Source organism: Oryctolagus cuniculus, chromosome 9, assembly GCF_964237555.1.
Source record: "Oryctolagus cuniculus chromosome 9, mOryCun1.1, whole genome shotgun sequence".
Taxonomy (NCBI): Eukaryota; Metazoa; Chordata; class Mammalia; order Lagomorpha; family Leporidae; genus Oryctolagus; species Oryctolagus cuniculus.
Genome location: NC_091440.1, coordinates 77,656,551 through 77,673,904, shown reverse-complemented (window position 1 = coordinate 77,673,904; position 17,354 = coordinate 77,656,551). Strand labels below are relative to the sequence as shown.

Sequence of the window (17,354 nt, the reverse complement as noted above, 5' to 3'; positions counted from 1 at the left end):
TGGAGCCTCAGTCCTACAGCAGATGATCAAAACTACTGGACCCAGGAGCAAACGCGGCGTTGGCTCCGCCCAAGGGTGTGGGATTTTCGTCCTGGAAAATCCAATCAAAAAGGGTTCTGCAGAGAGAGGGTCACGTTGTGAGAACGCAGCCAACCTTGCGCCCTCCCCAGCGATTGGGGCTCTTGGCAGGAGTTAACCGCTGAGGCCTCCAGCATCCCCAGAAATCACTGCAGTGACGCCAGGTGGGACAGGGGATCTCCCGGGAGGCTTCCCAAAGCGGCGCGAGGCGCGAGGGGCGCAAACACTCCCTCCCACCCCCAGACTGAGCCACCATGCAAAGCAGTTAGGTCTGCATTGGCCTGACTCATTGGGTGCGCGATCAGCCCATTGCCAGCGTCCCTGTGGCCATGATACCCAAAGGCACAGGAATCCCAGGGTTAAAGTCTGTGATAAAGGTACAGAAGGTGGTTTCTGCACCCCCGCAGCATCCGGCCCTGATCCCTGGATGCTTCCCACTTGCCTGTTAGTATCTTCGAATCCTCCTAATGGTTAGAACCCCTCCTCCGTGAAGACACTGATAAAGCACACTGTTAGAAACAACCCTTGCTTAACCATTTGGAAGGCCTTTGGGTCTGCTTTAGAGATCAAGGATGAATGTTTAAAACAAAGCAAAAAAAAAAAAAAACCCACACAGATGATGTGTTTACGCATACACATATATATTATATTATATTGTATTATATAATATATGCGTATCAGCTGCCAGTCACCTCTGCCTATGCTGGGACTTCCGGGGATCAAACACATTCACCCCTCCCCTCCTGGCCAGTGGACCCCGAATCCTGCGACTTTCTCTCCCCACGCGCGGCCCCAGTTCTGAGCCTCGCCAGCGACGCCCGCGACGTCCAAAGCCCCATCGCGGCCGCTCGCGTTCCTTCCTCTTCCTGGACCACAACCCTGGCGTTCACGGATCAGCTCTGCGCCCGTGCAGCAGCAGCCACTCGTCCGGGAAGACCTCTCGTGGGGACCTCGAGCGCCACCCGCGACCCTAAACCCCTAGATCTGCTCTCCCACCTAGCCAGGACATATGCACCAGGAGCCAGGCAGACCAGGCACGGCCTCTGGAGCGCCAACACCCACAATGACTCGAGGCCCGCAGCCTCCGTGCAGGAAGAGGCCCCGGCTCAGGCCCGGGGCCGCCCCGCCGCGGCTCGGCCGCCGTCTGGAAGGAAGCGTAGGTGTGTGAGCCGGGGCCAGGGAGCGAGCCGCGCCCTCGGGCCGGCGTGGGCAAGGCTCTGCGGCCTGCGCAGCCCCGAGGGCCCCGCGTCGCTCTCCCGAGCCAAGGTTCTCAGGAGCGGGCCGCGCAAAAGACGTTAGCGGGAGGAGTTAGCGGCTGTTGGGAGAACGGGTCCACGGAGGCCGCCCCTTCCAAAGCTCTGCGATTGCGGGCTGGGCCGCCATCCTCCGTTCCAGGCCCGGGACGCTTGTGCCAACCGGCACCTGCCGCCCCGGCACGCCCCGGCAGGGCGGCGCAGGAGGAGCCCAGGGCGGGGGCTGGGGGGCAGGGCGGCCGCCCGTTGGCCCCGCGGGGGTCCTGAACGCCCAGGGGTCGCGGCGTCGCGGCTGGGAGCGTGTCAGGTGAGGGGGTCGCCATGGAGATGCGGCCCCGGGGCGCGCACGCTCCCTGCGGTTGGCATGGAAGCGGCCCCGGCGAGGCCCTGGCCGCCGCTGATTGGTGGATTCAACAGACGCGGCTGCGTCGAAAGTAACTAGTGCTGAGCGCTCCGGCCGCCGCGGCTGGGAGCCCGGCGCCCCCGGCTGGAATCCGGCCGCACCGCGGTCCCTGCCCCGCCCCCTGCGGGTGCACTTGCTAGTTGTGGGAGACTGCTCATAGATAACGCCGAGAGGACCCGGGTCCACTGTGGGTTCCAAGCAGGTTTGAGGGCCTGTGTGTGGAGGGAGGGGAGCCGCAGGGCAGCATCCTCCCAGTTTGCCACTTGGGAAGGTGACGTCCTGGAGCTTTTGTGTGGGTCCAGGGGAGCTGAGCTAGATTAGGACTCTGGGATCTATAGGATCTATAGGCCCAGCTACGTGGGGCTTGGTATTCAGGCTTGGAGGTTCGTGAGGATGCCATTCCTGTCTGCCCTCACCTGCGTTTTGGAAGAAAGAGATTCAGTCACTGTTTTGGTTCAGAGCAGCATTGGGTGGCTTGCGCACCAGTAGCTGGTGCTGATCCCACGCGTTCGCTGCGCCATTGCAAACACGGGCGGAGGGGGTGGTGACTAATCTGCTTCTCTGTTTCTCTTCCCCTGGTGGGCAGCGGCTTGTGGAGTCGGAGGAAGCCATGCATCGCAGCAGCAGTAGCTCCACAAGCGGGGTGGTCGTGGCTCCCGCGGCCCGAGGTCCTGACACTTGTCAGATGCTCACCAGAGCCCAGCTGGGCCAGGACCCCCCTCAAAGAACAGTGTTGGGGCTGCTGACTGAGAATGGGCAGTACAGGAGGACCTGTGGCCAGGTAACCACGCCGAGAAGCAGCTGTCTTGGTGGAGGTTGGTTTTCTCTTGGAGTTGTAACTACAAACTCCCCTTGAGCAGTAGGACAACCCTGGAATCAGACTGTAAGGAAGTTGATTTTTTTTTTTAAAGATCACCTTGGCTGGTGCTTTATCAGCTGGACATGAAGACTTCTCTTTGTTGTTTTTGCAACAGCAAGGAAGTAGGTCTAGGAGCTGTTTGGATTAAGGTTATGGGAAGTGACTTAAGGACTACTAGGCTGAAAGGAAATGAGAATGTCCCCCAAATAAAATACAAAACTGGAGTTCCAGCAGGCCAAAGTGGTGTTTAGAGTGATGGCGGCTGTGCCTGGAGCGATCCCAGATCACCTTTGCTGTGCTCGCTCAGGACGCCGTTAGCAACAAGATTGGGTCAGGCTCTCCTAGATTATCTCAGATGGTTGCTTTGAGAACAGACACGGCCAGGGGACTGATGAAGAGCAGGTAGGCGCGCAGGAGGTGGACCCTCAAATGTTAGTTGTACTTGCTTAACAGATCATAGGGACCTCTCTTCTCATTGAAAGTGAATTCGGACATTGAAAAGCAAATGTGCGGTTTGGATCCTTAAAAGTGAATTTTTGAGATAGGAAAAAAGCTTCCGTAAGTCTGCTACTAGACAAACAGCAAGCCTGCTGTAGTGTAATTAGTACTGACTGATGGTTGCAAAAGCCAGTGAGGTAGGTAGGCTGGGTGTACATCCCATTTTATAGGTGAGAAAGTTTGACAGGCTTATGCCTTCCACTCCCAGAAAAATCGATGGGAGAGGCTAGGTTAGAAGCTGCTCATCTACTGACCTTCGAGTTATCTGCCTTTTGCAGGGTCCTGATCAATGTGGGGAAAGTACCCAAAGTGAGCTGTTTAAAGCTTTGGAGAAAATTGAAAGTGGTTTTTAACAAACTTCATTTTCTTAGCAATATTTGCTGCTTTCAAGTCTAAGACTTTGTTCTTACAAAGTGCTTACAAATTGTTAGCTGAACCGGTGCCGAGTGCTCTTATTTCAGTTTTGCCATCATTAACTTCTTTGGTTGCCTGACTCCACTTCTGTATTTCCTAGCTCCATAATCTTCCTCAAAACCTATGTCCTGCCTATCTTCTCTCCTTACTTCTTCAAAACCTCATTCTCTGTGGTCAATTTCAGCTGGTGACTTTGCATCCTATTTTGCTAGAAATATAAAAGCAACCAGATGAGAATTTCCACATGCTACTCTGTGCCTTACACTCTGCCATCTCCATCCTGTCCTGACTTCCGTGTTACTGCTCTTGGGAAGTGAACAGCATCCCCCACGTATGCACTGGGCTCTCATGCTCACCCAAACTCTTCTTTCTTCTTCTTTTTTTTTTTTAGATTTTTAAAAATTTAATTGAAAGGCAGAGTTACAGAAAGAGAGAGAGAGAGAGAGAGATACCTATCATCTTCTGGTTCATTCCTCAAATGGGTACAGTGGTACAGGGCTGGGCCATTCCGAAGCCAGGAGCTTATTCCAGGTCTCCCATGTGGATGGCAGGGGCCCAGTAACTTGGACCATCTTCCACTGCTTTCCCAGGTATATTACCAGAGAGCTGGACCAGAAGTGGAGCAGCTGGGACTTGAACTGGTGCCCATATGGGATGCTGGTGTAGCAGGTGGCAGTCTAATCTGCTATGCCACAGCACTGGCCCTCAACTTTTTTTTCCATCATTTTTCTCTATTGGGTCAAACCCATAAGCAAACAGTCATCCCTTGGTATCTGTGGGGGGTTGGTTTCAGGACTGTGATGACACCAAAAATCTTCAGATGCTTGCTCAAGTTCCTTATGTAAAAATGTAAAAGTATTTGCATGTAACCTACGCATATCCTCCCGAGTACTTTAAATCATTGCTAGATTGCTTACAGTACCTACTAAAATGTAAATACTATGTAAATCCATTGTTTGGGGGAAAATGACCAGAAAAAAAGTCTGTACATGTTTGGCACAGGCACAGTATTTTCCCCGGATCATACACAGTTGGTTGATTCCTCAGATGTGGGAGCAGCTGAATTCTTAGTTCTTTCCAATGAGCGGCATTTTGTGTAGTTCTGATTATTTCCTTGTTCCTAGAAACACATCATTCTTACTGTCCAGACAACACCACTATCTCCAGGTTTTCCAGCTCGTTCACTGGCCACTCTGCAGTGTCCTGGTTCTTTAGGTCTCCAATTTTCGAAAGTTATAATGCCCAAGGCCTGAATCTTGCAATGAGTCCTTTAATAATCTCTTCAGATAGCCTTGCAGTGAATACATCTGCGTGTTGATGATATAGTTCTCTCTCCAGCCTGGAAGCCTGAGCTCACACATTCAGGTTCCTGCATCTGCACTGGCATCATAGAATGGGCACCTCATACTTGTTGGCAAAACCAGACACGAACCCTGTGCTGCACCCTTACTTCCTTTTCCAAGTCTCTCATCATGACACATGGAGTGTCTGTGTTTCCTGTTATTCAGCCCCAAATCCTTTGTCATCCTTGACTCTTCTTCTCTTCCCTCCCTAATCAAATATGCTGAGAAAATATTGTAGGTCCTACTTTTTACATGTTTAGAATCCCTTCATTTCTCGTCTTGTTCGGTTACCAGGCTGGTGCAAAACTCTGTTGTGTCTCATCTGGAATTTGCAAGTTGCTTAGTGTTTATCTTATTCTGATCTTGTTCTCTACCTTGTACCCAGCCATAATGATCCAAGTGAAACAGAAACCAGAGCACCCCACTCCTCTGCCCTCTATTTTTTTTAAAAGATATATTTATTTATGTGAAAGGCAGAGTTACAGAGAAGTAGAGAGAGAGAGAGAGAGGTCTTCTCTCTGCTGGTTCACTCCCCAGATGGTTGCAACAGCTGAAGCTGGGCCAGTCTAAAGCCAGGAGCCAGGTGCTTCTTCCAGGTCTCTCAAGCGAGTGCAGGGACAGAAAGACTTGGGCCATCTTCTACTGCTTTCCCAGGCCATAGCAGAGAGCTGGATGGGAAGTGAACAGCTGAGACTTGAACTGGCGGCCATATGGGATGCCAGCACTGCAGGCGGTGGCTTTACCTGCTGTGCCACAGTGCCAGCCCTTCTGCCCCCAGTATTACAGTGTCTCTCATCTCTGAATAAAATCCAGGCCTTAAGTGCTCACAGTGTGATGTGGACTGTCTTCTCCCTGACCTCACGTCCTGCCCTGCTCTCTTTCTCATTCTGCTCTGCCAGTTCTCCCTGTATTCATTTTCATCTGCCACCCTGGACCTAGAATGTGAATTTTGTGAGGGTAGTTCATTTTGAACAGTTTGTTCACTGTCCAGTTTTGGGCACCTAAACCAGTGTCTGGCACATAGCAGGTGATTAATTAATGTTTCTAATGAATGTACATGTATGTCCCAAACTATGTACATATATAAGCATCTATGCAGCAAAAATGAAACGTGGCAATGACTTGGAGTCGAGATTAGCTCGTTATGGTAACTCATGACTCTGACCCTTTACAGTCCCTGTGATTTTTTCTCAATACTAGACTTTTTTTCCTACTAGATATAGACCACATATTCAACTTGTTAAATGGAAGAGAAAGTTAAGAACCATATAGGAACTTTGAAGTAGCCTTCAACAGTAAGCGCCAGGATTAAGTACCAGTAACATGTTAATGTAGTAGATAAAGTTGGCATTTGGATAAATATAACTCAGGTTCATAAAGCTTGCTCAACTGTCCTCACACCACTATGCATGACCACCTTAAGATGGAACAGTGTTTGATGCATGTGCTTATTCACTGTGTCGGTACCACAGTCTTTCCCACTGTTAATATTATAAGAATAAAGAAAAGTGTTGTGGTGTAGTAGGTAAAGCCACTGCCTGTGAATCTGGCATCCGATATAGGCGCCGGTTTGCATCCTGGCTGCTTCACTTCTGATCCAGCTTTCTGCTAATAGCCTGGGCAAAGCAGCGGAAGATGTCCCAAGTAGTTGTGCCCCTGCCACCCATGTGGGAGACCTGGATGAAGCTCCTGGCTCCTGGCTTTGGCCTGACTTAGCTCCAGCCAATGCAGTCATCTGGGGAGTAAGTCAGTTGATGGAAGGTGTCTCTCTTTCTCTTTCTGTAAGTCTTTCAGATAAATAAATGAGTCTTTAAAAAAAAGAAGAGAGAAAAAGGGAGAAGCCATTGAGAAATTTCCCTCCAAATAATTGAATTATGTCATACAAAAATGTCCTATGGTTTGCAAGATAATTTAGTAGCCTGGGTTTCCCAAATAATCTGTAAATAGCCAAGTATAAAATAGAAAGTTTAGGCTGGCGCCGCGGCTCACTAGGCTAATCCTCCGCCTAGCGGCGCTGGCACACCGGGTTCTAGTCCCGGTCGGGGCGCCGGATTCTGTCCCGGTTGCCCCTCTTCCAGGCCAGCCCTCTGCTGTGGCCAGGGAGTGCAGTGGAGGATGGCCCAGGTGCTTGGGCCCTGCACCCCATGGGAGACCAGGAAAAGCACCTGGCTCCTGGCTCCTGCCATCGGATCAGCGTGGTGCGCCGGCTGCAGCGCGCCGGCTGCGGCGGCCATTGGAGGGTGAACCAACGGCAAAGGAAGACCTTTCTCTCTGTCTCTCTCTCTCACTGTCCACTCTGCCTGTCAAAAAAATAAAAAAAAAATAAAAAAATAAAAAAATAAAAAAAATAAAATAGAAAGTTTAAATGGTTTTCTGACTAAAAGTTAGCTGGGTAAGAAGGGGGACTGTAGGAACCTAGCAACTGTGTGTCAAGAGCTGCACTGAAAAATTATAAAATTCTGTGATGCTCTAAGCACAAAAGCTGATTTACAGCCCCTTATCCTAACATGTGGTACCTCTTTGACTTTGGAGGAGAGCTATAACTTGTCTTTTTTCTTTATTTCTCCAAGTTAAGTATTTTATTGCACTTTCAAAAGTTTTTAAATGTATTTGAGAGGCAGAGACTGAGAGGGAAATTTTCCATCTGCTAGTTTACCTCCCAAATACCCACAACAGCTGGGGCTGGGCCAGGTTGAAACCTGGAGCTTGGAACTCAGTCTGGAGCTCCCATGTATGTGGCAAGAACCCAGATACTTGGGTTGTCACCTGCTGCTACCTGGATGCATATTGATAAGAAGTGGAATGAGGAATGGTGTTGGGCCTTGAACCCAGGAACTCTGATGTGGGATGATGGTGTCCCAAGCAGCGTTTTAACTGCTGTACCATCCTCCTACCTTCACTTTTCTCATTGCTATACTCTAGTTCCCTCTGATACATATGTAAAGATGACAAGTTTTAGGTAGGACTTTTGCCGTATATTGAATGTAGACAAAGACCAGGGAAAAGAGACTTTTGCCACTTTACTTTCTGGAATTAAACTGCTGGAGTAGATATTTCAATTGAAGATTCAGTTGTAACTACTCCCCTGGCTGCTGGTTTGAGTCACGTGGGTTCATATTGCCTGGATGGCCTTCGGGGGTAGCCTCTAACAAAACATTTCACCCTTTTTTAGGGGCTCATGGCAACCAAGTGTTTTCCTGGATCAGAAAATGTCGTTCCTCCAGCTGGAAAGAAATTGCCGCCTGAGTGTGGAGACCAAGAGCAAGGCAAGCAAGGATTGGATATCTACATGGAGGAGTCTGAGCAGGGGCAGGGAGACGGCTGCCCCCAGAAGGAGGGGATGGCATTCGAGGATGTGTATGAAGTTGACACCAGCACACTCAAGTCGGACCTTCATTTCCTGCTGGATTTCAGCACAGGTAATCCTGCCCAGCCAGGCTGACGGTGCCCTGCGTTCCTCACCCACTGAAGTGTTTCCATAATGAAAACGGAAAAGAGGAAACACATGATGTCATGACAGTCTGCACAGCTGCCTGTGGAGGGCTGGTGAATGGGATGCGTTTCTCAGTTAAATGACGTGTCTCACAATGTCGAACCCCTGCAGTGTCCCCAATGCTGGTAGATTCATCTCTCCATTTCCAATCTGAAGATGCGGCAGATCTGGGCACAGATGTGATAAATGTGACTGAGTATGCTGAAGAAATTCATCAGTACCTTAGAGAAGCCGAAGTGAGTTTTCCCAGAACCCCAATAATGTCCAGGACCCTAGGCTCTTCAGTGAGATACATTATAACTCTTGGCCATAACCATTAGGTATGGCACCCTTAGGACTCTAAGAAGAGCCATGAAAAATAATAGTTATACTTGTTAAATTCTTTATTTGCTAGAGGATTAAGCTTGTGAAGATAGAGTAAATTGAAAGTATGTAATTGTAAAATTTAAAAGAAAGGAAGGAGGATGGAGTGTTGGAGTGAGTGGGTGAAGGAGGGTAGGGTGGGAAGTATTGTTCTTAAAGCTGTATACAAGAAATACATGAATATTTGTCCCCTTAGATAAATAAAAGATAATAGTTGTGATGATAATAATTACGTGAACCATTCTATGTGACTCAAAATGTTCATATGTTAAATACATCACTCTTAGGAATAACCTGTATTTCTGCCTATATCTGCCTTCCACCTCAATTAAGTTATTTGGTAATCCATTACATTAAAGAACCATAATTCCATACTTTGTTCCTTGTCATGATAAAGATTTACTTGGCTCTGTATTAGTATCTGCCTAACCATCACTCATGATATTTTTTTTTTTAAATAGCAACTGTGCTGGGGAGCAGTCTTTCTGTTTTTCAACTAATTATATATCAACACTGTTCCCCCAACAGATAAGACACAGGCCCAAAGCACACTACATGAGGAAGCAGCCAGACATCACAGAAGGCATGCGTACGATTCTGGTGGACTGGCTTGTGGAGGTTGGCGAGGAGTATAAACTTCGAGCAGAGACCCTGTATCTGGCTGTCAACTTCCTGGACAGGTTTCTGTCCTGCATGTCTGTCCTCAGGGGGAAATTACAGCTCGTGGGAACAGCAGCTATTCTCCTGGCCTCGTGAGTGTTCTGTTTAACGTGAATAATGTGAAAGTACCACCTGTCAAAACACTGGATTTTTCTCCACACGTTTATTAAGCAAGAGCAGTGCATGATAATTAAACCTATTCATGCTGCCTTTGATAAGAGATCGTCATCTTTACAGGCTTTCCTGAGAAACTGAATCTATGTACATGTTCACTGCTCTATTCAGCTGTCTGAGATTCATACCACAAGTTGAATATCATGACTGAGGCAGCCGTCAGCTTGAATTCTAAGTCAACCACTTTGACTGTATTCTAGAACAGATTTGGTTACATACGAGCTGTCTTCATGATCTGGTAAAGGACCCATCATAACCGTTCGTTTGGTTACAGTGAATGAACTGCTCCATCTGGTTCCTGCTCCCATCGGCGGTGCATACGGTTGTGTGGGAGAGGAGAGCTGGGTTGTGGCTGAGCTGCCTTCAACTGACCTGTTGTCGATTCTCCTTTCTGGGCTTCTGGTTGCTAACATTGTGGTTAATGATAAGTAAAAACTTCCAAAATTTTCCTACAGAAACTGGAAACAGAAGCAGAAGGAAAGAGCTGCTGACAGGGAAAGAGTGAGGAATCTTTAGAAAGCTAATGGAAAATGGAATTAATAGATAATGTGTATTTCCCATGAACTTTTTGAAGCCCTGTTGTATCTCATTATCTTTCTCTTGGCTTCACAGCATCGCTGGCTAATTCAGTAGAGGAAGTTCAATGTGATCTTTGTAAAAATAAAAGGCCTATAGAAATGTTTATATCATGTATTTCTCATAGTGTTCTCCTCCACAAAATGATTTGTGGTCTGCAGAATGAACACAGATTTTACCTGAGTGTCTGCCATTCAGAATCTTTCAGTGAATCAGAGGCCAAAACGGAAACGTCTTTGCTGGAACTGAGTTCTCTTACTGCTGCTAGAAGTAGATATGGATGTCTTTGTAATGCTCTTGTTCGTGGACTAGATACTAGCTCCTAACATTTTCCCCAGTACCATTTATAGTAGAATATGCGTTCAGAAGAAAGTCTGCAAGGCCCATGCTGGTAGCCCAGGAAGAAGACCCAAAGTTCCAAGCTTCATTTCTAAAAGCTCTTTTCCTTTCCCAGGAAATACGAAGAGATATATCCGCCCGAAGTAGACGAGTTCGTCTATATTACTGATGACACGTACACAAAACGACAACTGTTAAGAATGGAACACCTACTCCTGAAAGTCCTGGCTTTCGATCTGACAGTGCCAACCACCAACCAGTTTCTCCTGCAATACATGAGGCGTCAGGGAGTGTGCATCAGAACTGAGAACCTGGCCAAGGTATCCCGCAGGACTGCCAGCAATTTCCCATGCCGAGAAGGCTGAAGAGCAGCCAAGCCCAATCATCTTTCAGTTTTCCTCATTTTCTTCCTTTTTTATTTTTATTTCCTTCCTTCCTTCCTTCCTTCCTTCCTTCCTTCCTTCCTTCCTTCCTCTCTCTCTCTCCCCCTCTCTGCCTCTCCTCTCTCCTCTTCCTCTCCCTCCCCCCTCCTCTCCCCGCCCCCCTCTCCCCTCCCCCCTCTCCTCTTCTCTCCTCTCCCCTCTCCCCTCCTCTCCCCTCCCTCCCCTCCCCTCCTCTCCCCTCCTCTTCCCTTCCCTTCCCTCTCCTCATTTTGTTGTGTGTCTGGAAAAACTGTTTAGCAAAAGAAGAGGGGGTGTTTTAAGAACACAACTTCTGGTTACAAGACATTACTGTTGAATACACTTGGCAGGTGCAGGTTGCCTAATCACTATTAAAGAAATTTAAGCTTGGAAACTAAGCAGTACCTCTTAGATTTACAGAATGGCAGAAAAATTAATTAACTTGGTTCTAATCTCATTCTAACATATTAAGTATTAAAGCATTATTTGGTCATTTGGAGTTAAAGCTGAAGGCATTAAAAGCATTGCTCTGGGCAACTTGGGTTTCAGTCACTATGATCTAGGATATGGAGTATTTATATCCTGTGTGAAGAGTAATAAAGATGTCTATATAAATTTCCCAATATGCTTCTCCTAATCTGATAGGTCTCTATTGGTATCATTTTAGTCTCTGGACTGCATTCATTTGACTGGTAAGATAATGGCTTTAATATAGACATGTTGTTTTCTGTGTAGCTGAAGGTTTCCATTTCAGCTGCCAGACCAATTCTACTTTATCTGACCAGCATAAACCTACACTGTTAGCATAAGATAAGTAACCTATGCCATAGACTATGTGGGTGATCATATGCTTGTGTATATTACAATGTAAATGTTGTTGTGCTATGGATGCCATGACAATTAATCCAGTGAATAATTTTGTGTATCTGTTTCTGTGCTCATCATTAGATGCTGGCTGACAAAGATGAGACACAATTTATTATTCCCTTGATGTTTTTAGGCTTATCTGTGACCTTAGTCAAATTTGCCCCTAGTCCAATTCCTAATTCCAATGAGATTTTCTCCCTTGTTCTTAGTATGTAGCAGAACTGAGTCTACTCGAAGCTGACCCATTCTTGAAATATCTTCCTTCACTGATAGCTGCAGCAGCTTATTGCCTGGCAAACTATACTGTGAACAGGCACTTCTGGGTAAGACTCCTTCTTCTCTCATGGGTGAGATTCAGGGCCTGTCTAAATCTGTTTAATGACTGGCCAGGTATAGATCGGGTTTGTCTCTTAGGAAAACAAGTTAGTTGAATCAGTTGCTGATTGTCTTGACAGCAAAACTGCAACATGCTGCTGAGGCCTGCTGTGGCTCTCAGTCCACAGCTTTGCTCTGAGAGGAGCAGAGACGGCAGGAAGTCCAGGGTCCAGCACGTCCATTCAAGAGAACAGATCTGGAAACCTCAGGGCTCACTGTTCTGTGTGGAGGCCCTTGCAAATCCATCATTGGCCCCTTCAAGTGAGAGTTGTTATCCTTTTCCCTCTGTGTAAAGAAACCTGAGTCTAATTAGGACGGCCTGAAGACTGTGTGTGCCCTCTTGCTCAAGAAGGTGACAAGATGAGCAAGGATCCCTGGATGTAGTTCCAAAGGCTCGTTGTTGTGCTAAAAGAAGTGGGGTAGCTGCCTTTGTTTTCTGGAATACTTATTTCTCCTGCTGCATTTTTCAAATTTTTTATTTTATTTTATTTTCCCCAGAAATCTTTTATTTAAGAAATACAAACTTCATACATTTCATAATTACAACTTTAGAAACATGGTGCTTTTTCCCACCATACCCTCCCTCCCACCCACTCTTACACCCCTCTTCCTCTCCCTCTCCTATTCTCAATCTTATTTCTTACTAAGATCTATTTTCATTTAACTTTATACACATATGATTAACTCTGTGTTAAGTAGAGATCAACAAATAGCATGAAAAAAATAAACTATTCCTTAACAGTGGAGACAAGGGCTTTTGAAAGTCATTGCTTCTCAAAGTGTCCCTTTCACTTCTATAGATTGCCTTTTAGGTGCTCTATTAGTTACCACAGGTCAAGGAGAACATATGGTATTTGTCCATCCATGACTGGCTTATTTCACTAAGTATGATGTTTTCAGGTTTGATCCATTTTTCGCAAATGACTGGATTTCATTATTTTTAACCACTGTGCAGTGTTGCATTGTGTACATGTTGTATAATTTCTTTTTCTGGTCTTCAGTTGATGGGCATTTGGTTTGATTCCATAGCTTAGCTATTGTGAAATTATCTGCAATAAACATGGGGTACAGACAACTTTCTTATGCTGATTTCATTTCTCTTGGGTAAATTCCCAGGAGTGGGATGACTGGGTCACATGTAGGTCCATATTCAGATTTCTGAGGTATCTCCAGACTATATTCCACAGTGGTTTTATCAGTTTACATTCCTACCAACAGTGGGTTAGGGTACCTTTTTCCCCACATCTTCGCCAGCATTTGTTGTTTGTTGATTTCTGTATGAAAGCCATTCTAATGGGGGTGAGGTGAAACCTCATTGTGGTTTTGATTTGCAGTTCCTTGATGGCTAGTGGCCCTGAGCATTTTTTCAAGTGACTGTTGAGAATTTGAATTTCCTCTTTTGAAAAATGCCTCTTTATGTTTAAGTCCTTTGCCCATTTCTTAACTGGGTTGTTTTGTTGTTACTGAGTGTCTTGATCTCTTTGTATATTCTGTTTATTGATCCTTTATCAGTTGCATAGTTTGCAAATAATTTCTCCCATCTGTCACTTTACCTCTTTGCTGAGTGTTTCTTTTGCAGTACAGCAGCTTCTCAATTTGATGTAATTCCACTTGTCAATTTTGGCTTTGATTGCCTGTGCTTCTGGGGTCTTTCAAAGAACTCGTTGCTTACACCAGTGTCCTTCAGGTTTTCCCCAAAGTTCTCTAATAATTTGATGGTATTTGGTCATAGATTTAGGTCTTTAATCCATGTTGAGTGGGTTTTTGTGTAAGGTGTAGGTAGGGGTCTTGCTTCATACTTCTGCATGTGGAGATCCAGTTTCCAGCACCATTTGTTGAAGACACTGTCCTTGCTGCAGGGATTGGTGTTTGCTCCTTTATCAAAGATAAGTTGGTTGTAGATGCATGGATTGATTTCTGTCATTTCTATTCGTTCCATTGGTCTATCCATCTGTCTTTGTACCAGTACCAGGCTGTTTGGATTAGAACTGCCTTGTAATATATTTTGATATCTGATATTGTGATGCTTCTGGCTTTTTTTGTTGTATAACGTTGCTTTAGCTATTCAGGGGTCTCCTGTGTTTCCATATGCATTTCAGCATCATTTTTTCTATATCTGAGATGAATATTTTTGGTACTTAGATTGGTATTGTATTGAATCTGTAAATTGCTTTTGCTTGTATGGACTTTTTGATGATATTGTTTCTTCTGATCCATGAAAGACTCTTGCTGCATTGCCACTGAGAAACACTCATATCTTTGCAAATACAAGGGACTTGCATGTGTTCAGGGAAAAATATGGAGTTTGAAAAATGCTTTCATGGGTTTCAGAAGTTTTTTGCACCCAAATAAACTAACCAATTCCATTTTCTGTGACCTTAATTTTTTTTTAAATTTATTTGCGAGACAGATAGTGCTCCCATCCACTGGTTTGTTTACTCCCCAAATTTCTGCAACGATCCATCTGAGGCAGGGGCAAAAGCCGGACACTTGAGTTCAAAGCATGTCTCTGACCCAGGTGATAGAAAACCATGTACTTGAGCCATCATTGCTGCCTCCCAGCATCTGCATTAGCTTGAAGCTGGAGTCCAGTGTAGCTGGGTGTTGAATGCAGACACTCTGATATGGAATCTGGGCATCCTAACTGCTCATAAACAAACAGGGAAAGTGGCCATCCTTCCAATTGAACACTATAAGTATATAATATGAGCAAATTTAGAACTCTGGCTGTTATTATATTTTATACCTAAAGTCTCTAAAGAAGATTACAGTTTCTTTTGCAATGAATGTAGATACTTAGTAAGGAACGAATTCCCTTTATTTCACCATTGGTTTGTCTTCAGTTTTCTAACATATTACAAAGTTATATGAAGGATTTTTTCTTTTGTCTTGATTAGCCAGAAACCCTTGCTGCATTTACAGGCTATTCATTAAATGAAATTGTGCCTTGTCTGAGTGAGCTACATAAAGCGTGCCTTGATATACCCCATCGACCTCAGCAAGCAATTAGAGAGAAGTATAAGGCTTCAAAGTAAGTTACTGACATTTTCTTATCTTGGCTCTCTATCTAAAGCTTAATGGGTATAGTAATGTCAGAATTAGAAATAGAATGAATTATATATCTGGTGCTAATTTGGAAAAGCAAAGTTACATGTTAAATCAAGAAAATCAATTTAGAGAGGCCTACATTTGTGATTTGTTTGAGTGTAGTACTTAATACCCAGCTTCCTGCCAGTCTGTTAAAACTGATTGATAGCTCTCTCTAGCCCCATTGAGATTTTATAAAACCAACGTCCTCGGCTTGTGCTGACCTTGCTTTGGGTCTCGTTTCAGGTATTTGCATGTGTCTCTCATGGAACCACCTGCAGTTCTTCCTCTACAATAAGGTTCAGAATGGAAGCCCTTACAAAACTCAACCTCCAGATCAACAGAACTGCTCTTAATTTTCATAAGTTTCTGCTGTTGGGTCAACTAATGTTGCTACAATATAGACAACTTTTAAAAATGTAAATGCATTTAGTTCTCTTAGACTGTAGTAGCTTATAATTATAGTTCAACATTTTTTAATGAATAAAAACTTGCAAGATGACCACGTGTTAGTCTTATTTACTAATTAGCATGGCTGTTAAACTTTCCTGGAATTTTAGTTGAATATTCTAAGTCTCATCTCTGTTTCAAGCATTCCTTGAAACTGGTCTTGCCAGTGTTGCCTGTGCTTAAGATTATGGGTTCCAAGGCATCCAAGTGTTTTCATGTTTGGTAATTGACTACCCTGAAGCATATGTTTTTTAAAGATTTATTTACTTATTTGAAAGAGTTATAGAGAGAGGTAGAGACAGAGAGATAGAAAGAGAGAGAGAGAGATCTTCCATCTGCTGATTCACTCCCCAGAAGACTACAACTGCCAGAGCTGAGCCAATCTAAAGCCAGGAGCAGGAGCTTCTTCCAGGTCTCTTAGGTGGGTGCAGGGTCCCAAGGACTTGGGGGCCATCCTCTACTGCATTCTCAGGCACATTACCAAGGAGCTGGATCGGAAGTGGAACACCTGACACTCAAACCAGCACCCACGTGGGATACCATCATTGCAGGTGGAGGCTTAACCCGCTGTGCACCAGCACCAGCCCCTACCCTGAGGCTTTTTCCCTCGCATCTCCTTCCTGTCTGGGTAGATCTGCATAGCATGGCAGAGGAAGGAAGGGACAGCTCAGGCAGAGTAGTGCAGGGATATGAGCAAGCACTGCCTGTCCTAGCATCCCTCCATTGCCCAAGCAAGTAAGAGAGTAGGCTGAGGCAGAAAGCCAATCTTAGGGGTGATTTCCATTTCATTCTTACACAGGGGCATCATGCTCATTTGTAAAGGGATGTCCTCATGTCTGTGGTCAGTTTTCTTTTTTTTTTCTTTTTTTTTTCTTTTTTTTTTTTTTTTTGACAGGCAGAGTGGACAGTGAGAGAGAGAGACAGAGAGAAAGGTCTTCCTTTGCCGTTGGTTCACCCTCCAATGGCCGCCGCAGCCGGCGCGCTGCGGCCCGCGCACCGCGCTGATCCGATGGCAGGAGCCAGGAGCCAGGTGCTTTTCCTGGTCTCCCATGGGGTGCAGGGCCCAAGCACCTGGGCCATCCTCCACTGCACTCCCGGGCCACAGCAGAGAGCTGGCCTGGAAGAGGGGCAACCGGGACAGAATCCGGCGCCCCGACCAGGACTAGAACCCGGTGTGCTGGCGCCGCAAGGCGGAGGATTAGCCTAGTGAGCCGCGGCGCCGGCCAGTGTTCAGTTTTGATTTAGGCACCATCAAGCATATATTTCTGTCTTAAAAGATGTTTTGGGAGGTCAAAAAGCAAATTTCACCATAGGATGGAACCTCAGAATAATGAAACCAACTTCTCATCTATGTCCCTTGGAAGATATCTACACTGAGATGTTCTGTAGCTTGAGTTATTTATGATTCTAAAGTTTGCTTCACCACACATTCCAACACCTAACATAGGATTCAAGATGCAGAGAATGGAAATCAAAACAAAACACTCTTTGACTTTCTTCTAAAGGTTAGCAGAAAAAAAAAATGAATAACTTTGGCCTTGAGAATCGTTAATGCTTATTGGGGATTAAAAATGAACTTTGTGTTTGTGCTTTTTTTTTTTGCCAGGCAGAGTGGACAGTGAGAGAGAGAGACAGAGAGAAAGGTCTTCCTTTTTGCTGTTGGTTCACCCTTCAATGGCCGGAGCACTGCGCTGATCCGATGGCAGGAGCCAGGTGCTTCT

The 17,354-nt window shown here is 45.7% G+C and overlaps 1 protein-coding gene across 5 annotated transcripts; it reads left to right on the top strand.

Annotated features, from left to right (window-relative positions):
- The first annotated feature begins 991 nt into the window (after nucleotides 1–991).
- CCNA1 (cyclin A1) lies at nucleotides 992–15,704 on the top strand. 5 transcript variants are annotated; one of them, XM_070048409.1, is made up of 9 exons: nucleotides 992–1,238; nucleotides 2,321–2,515; nucleotides 8,021–8,267; nucleotides 8,453–8,577; nucleotides 9,233–9,456; nucleotides 10,569–10,773; nucleotides 11,931–12,044; nucleotides 14,994–15,127; nucleotides 15,430–15,704. In XM_070048409.1, the coding sequence occupies exons 2-9, from the start codon at nucleotides 2,345–2,347 to the stop codon at nucleotides 15,479–15,481; spliced, it is 1,272 nt and encodes a 423-aa protein (XP_069904510.1). In that variant the 5' UTR covers nucleotides 992–1,238; nucleotides 2,321–2,344; the 3' UTR covers nucleotides 15,482–15,704. The 5 variants fall into 5 exon arrangements, with proteins under 5 accessions (XP_069904510.1, XP_008271778.1, XP_051687756.1 ...); XM_008273556.4 differs by lacking the exon at nucleotides 992–1,238 and adding an exon at nucleotides 1,378–1,638; XM_051831795.2 differs by lacking the exon at nucleotides 992–1,238 and adding an exon at nucleotides 1,738–1,921.
- The last annotated feature ends 1,650 nt before the right edge of the window (nucleotides 15,705–17,354 follow it).

Coding starts and splice junctions, on each gene's coding strand:
- CCNA1 (XM_070048409.1), top strand. CDS start 2,345: ATGCATCGCAGCAGCAGTAGCTCCACAAGCGGGGTGGTCGTGGCTCCC. Junction 8,578..9,232: donor AGTACCTTAGAGAAGCCGAA/GTGAGTTTTCCC, acceptor TTCCCCCAACAG/ATAAGACACAGGCCCAAAGC. Junction 15,128..15,429: donor GAGAAGTATAAGGCTTCAAA/GTAAGTTACTGA, acceptor GTCTCGTTTCAG/GTATTTGCATGTGTCTCTCA.